The 3,628-nt window shown below is 46.1% G+C and overlaps 1 protein-coding gene across 1 annotated transcript in view; it reads left to right on the top strand.

The window, feature by feature from the left end:
* The first annotated feature begins 3,503 nt into the window (after window positions 1–3,503).
* The window catches only part of KRT3 (keratin 3), a 5,751-nt gene continuing 5,626 nt past the window's right edge, over window positions 3,504–3,628 (top strand). Inside the window, exon 1 of the mRNA XM_049625546.1 lies at window positions 3,504–3,628. This exon is cut by the window's right edge and continues 151 nt beyond it. Within this exon, the coding sequence (XP_049481503.1) occupies window positions 3,504–3,628 (125 nt within the window).

Here is a 3,628-nt window from a genome sequence, read left to right as displayed (position 1 = left end):
AGTGCAAATGGACTCATCATTTTATGGGGCCGGTTCTTTGACGGGTGAGGAAGCTGAAATTCTCTGCGTGGGTTGCAAACACAAACAGTTAACAATAATAGTGAACACCGCTTGAACTCAGGTAGTGTGCTAGGTACTTTCCAGGCATGACAATGACCTTATGAGAGAGGTATCATTAAAAACTTAATTTTTTCGATAAGGAAACTGAGGCACAGAGAACCTGCTCATGGATGTGTCATGACAAAGCTGAGATTTAAACACTGGGCCTGTGTACACCTGAACTAATATGACATTGTACGTCAGTTATACCTCATTAAAAAAAAAATCAAACAACTGGGTCTATTTGGCCTCAAAGTGCACACTCTTTAATATTAAGAAAAAGAAATATGGCCTAATTTTTTGTGATATGCAGCTTTGGTCATGGTTAGTCATGGGGTGGGGCTGGCCCAACTCTGGGTTTGGTTCATTCTTTAAAGTCTAGTTCTTCGGAGGGAGCCAAGTGGAGGAGCGTGTCTGTGTGCGGCCACGATCTGGGCCGTGGGCTCACTTCACATGTCATTAAGCCTTGGGCAACAGCTCTGGAAGGTCAGGGATCTAGTTCAGACCTGCTAGAGAGGAAATCCCAGTATTGGGCAGGGGGCAGATTATAGGACCTCAAATGCCCAGTCAACTTCAAGCTGATTCTGTGATTGATTGATTCTTTTGAAAATTTTAAATTTTTAAAAGATTTAAAAAATTTAAAGTATAATTGACATACAGTATTATATTCATGTGCAACATAGTGTACAACATAGTGATTCTAAAATTACATACATTACAAAACGCTCAGCACGATAAGTGTAATTACCACCTGTCACCATAAAAAGGCTTGCAAGACTATTGACTTCACAGGCCCCAGGCTCGTTTATTTGATAACTGGAAGTTCATATCTCTTAATCCCCTTCACCTGTTTTGTTCATCCCCCACCCCTCTGATTGAGTGATTGTTCTTTTTTTTCCTTTTTTAGGATGAACACTTTTAAAAACATTTTTTTCTTTACATTTATTTATTTTTAATAGAGAGAGAGACAGAGCACAAGTTGGGGAGGGGCAGAGAGAGAAGGAGGCACAGAATCTGAAGCAGGCTCCAGGCTCTGAGCTGTCAGCATAGAGCCCAACGTGGGGCTTGAACCCACAAATTGCGAGATCATGACCTGAGCTGAAGTCGGATGCTTAACTGACTGAGCCACCCAGGTGCCCCTAGGATGACCACTTTTTAAAAAAGTTTTTATTTTAATTCTAGTAGAGTTAACATACAGTTAACAGATGTACAATATAGTGATCCAACTATTCCATACCTCCCCCAGTGCTCATACCTACAAGTGCGTGCCTTAATTGATTGAGTGGTTCCTGATTGATTGATCAGTGATTCTTGATACTGTGATTCTACATTTTTTCCATTGGAAAAGAGGCGACACTCATTTTGCATGTGTATTTTCTTAAGCTGTACACCAAATTTGAGGTGTCCAGATTCCTCATGTTGAGATGATCTCAATTAACTTGGGGTACCTCATGTAATGGGATTTGAATTCTTTTTTAGAAAGTTTATTTATTTTGAGAGAGAGAGCGCGAGTATGTGAGCAGGAGAGGGGCAGAAAGAGAGGGAGAGAGAATCCCAAGCAGGTTCTGTGCTGTCAGCACAGAGCCCAATGCGGGGCTTGATTTCACGAGCCGTGAGATCATGACCTGAGCCAAAATCAAGAGTCAGGTGCTTAACTGACTGAGCCACTCAGGCACCCCATGAACCCATTTTTGACCAGTTTTATTTGGTTGTAATCCAGGAAAGGCTTAATTTATTCATTAATTCGTCAGTTAATTGATTGACTCATTCAACCAATTTTTTATCAGCACCTGTTATTGGCAAAGCACTGTGCTAAGAACGAAGGGATCCAGTACATTACCAAGACTATAAACTCCCAGAAAGCTTACGGCTTTATTCTGGGGAAGGGGCCAAGAGGATGCATAGCCTGTGGGCAACAAATGGGCGAGAGAAGGACAAAATAGGAGAACCAGGTCACTGAAGAAAATTTCATTTCCTCTGCACTCGGGCCATTCCCAGCCCCACCCAGCATTGAAACATCCCCTGTCCTTTCCTCCTTTTTCCTAATCTGAGACAGCTGCTGCCAAGGCTGCATAGGTTACACCCTTAGCAGGGCCTAACGTGCAGCACACTGAACGAAAAAAGGCCTGTCCTGGAGAGATAAGCGGCTAATTTGGCAGGAAGGCTTTCCTCTTGGACAAGCCAAGCCCAGTACCTAAGCTTCTGAAAAACACCAGGCTGGCAGTTCTCAGGCTTTTGGAGTCAGACACGTATGGCAGTGCTGGGGCCCTGCCAGGTCTGTTTTCCTGAGGCTGGGGGTGGGGTATGGATGCTGAGGCCACAGACTTCTAGGAGCACAGCCCCTCAGCCCGAGGAGCGGTCTCACAGGGGATCGATGTATTTTGTTCACCAATGAGTCTCTGTACCTTGCACAGTGCCGGGCACGAGGTAGGCCATCTGTACCTATTTGTTGAATTGGTGGTAGAACTTGTGTTTGAATCTCTAGTCCTCTGGCTGAAACCAGAGAAGTGCCCAACATGTGGGGAGCAAGAAAGGAAGCTTTAGAGCTACACCAAAATGTGGAATAGTGTATGGTTCCTCTGGGAAGTTTTCAAAACAAACAAACGAGCAAACCAATAAACATTTCTCATACTGAATGTTGCTAACGACTCATCAAAGCGCATAGGTGTTTACTGCCCCCTTTCTCAGAAAACAGTCATGAATCCCAATACCTCTGTCTCCTGAACTACAGCCTGGGATGGGCGGCAGGGGGCGGGGAGGCAGGAGGCAGAGTTTTCAGGGATCTGAGCTTTGTTTCCAGAAAGGGAGGCAGGGAGGTCATCCTTTCACCCCAAATCCAGCACAGAGTGGGGCCCGCCGGGGACACTCCATGACCATGTGTTGTCTGTGGAGTGAACTGAATCACCCCTTCTGTTGAGATACTTCCCTTGAGTGCTTGGGTGGGCTTCATTGTTTCCACTACCCAGACAAGCAGAATGTCCCCAACCCACCTTTCACTCCATTCTTTTCACAGCTGAGGGCAGACAAATGGCCGTTGGGCACCTGGCAAGGATGAGTGTGCCTCTTGGGTCCTGTCAGACAAAGCTAAGGAGGTGGCCATGCCCAAGCATGGGGAAGTGCCGGGAGCCACCCCCTGCCAGGTAAGCCTGCCACCTTAGCATTTTTACCATTTCAGATTATTTTCAAGGTGTGTTTAGTAGCCTGGAACAAACTTATTGCCTTGGAGGCAAACCCAACCCATGACTATTTGGGATTAATTATCTCTCCTTCGTTTGAGCCCAGCAACCTCCTTGATGTATAAAAAGGGATTTATTTTGCACAGGCCTTCAGTTCCCTTCCCTCTTCCTCTGACTCTCAGTGTCCTGCTTAACTCTGGTACTTTTCCTTCACCAAGCTCCCTCACCATGAGCAGACAAGTCAGCAAGACATCTGGCGGCGGCGGCCAGGGCTTCTCGGGTCGCTCTGCTGTGGTCTCAGGAAGCAGCAGGATGAGCTGTGTGGCCCGCTCAGGGGGAGCCAGCGGAGGGGC

Source organism: Panthera uncia, chromosome B4, assembly GCF_023721935.1.
Source record: "Panthera uncia isolate 11264 chromosome B4, Puncia_PCG_1.0, whole genome shotgun sequence".
NCBI lineage: Eukaryota > Metazoa > Chordata > Mammalia > Carnivora > Felidae > Panthera > Panthera uncia.
Note: the sequence above shows the minus strand (reverse complement) of the source record. Positions and strands in the feature narration are given on the sequence as shown.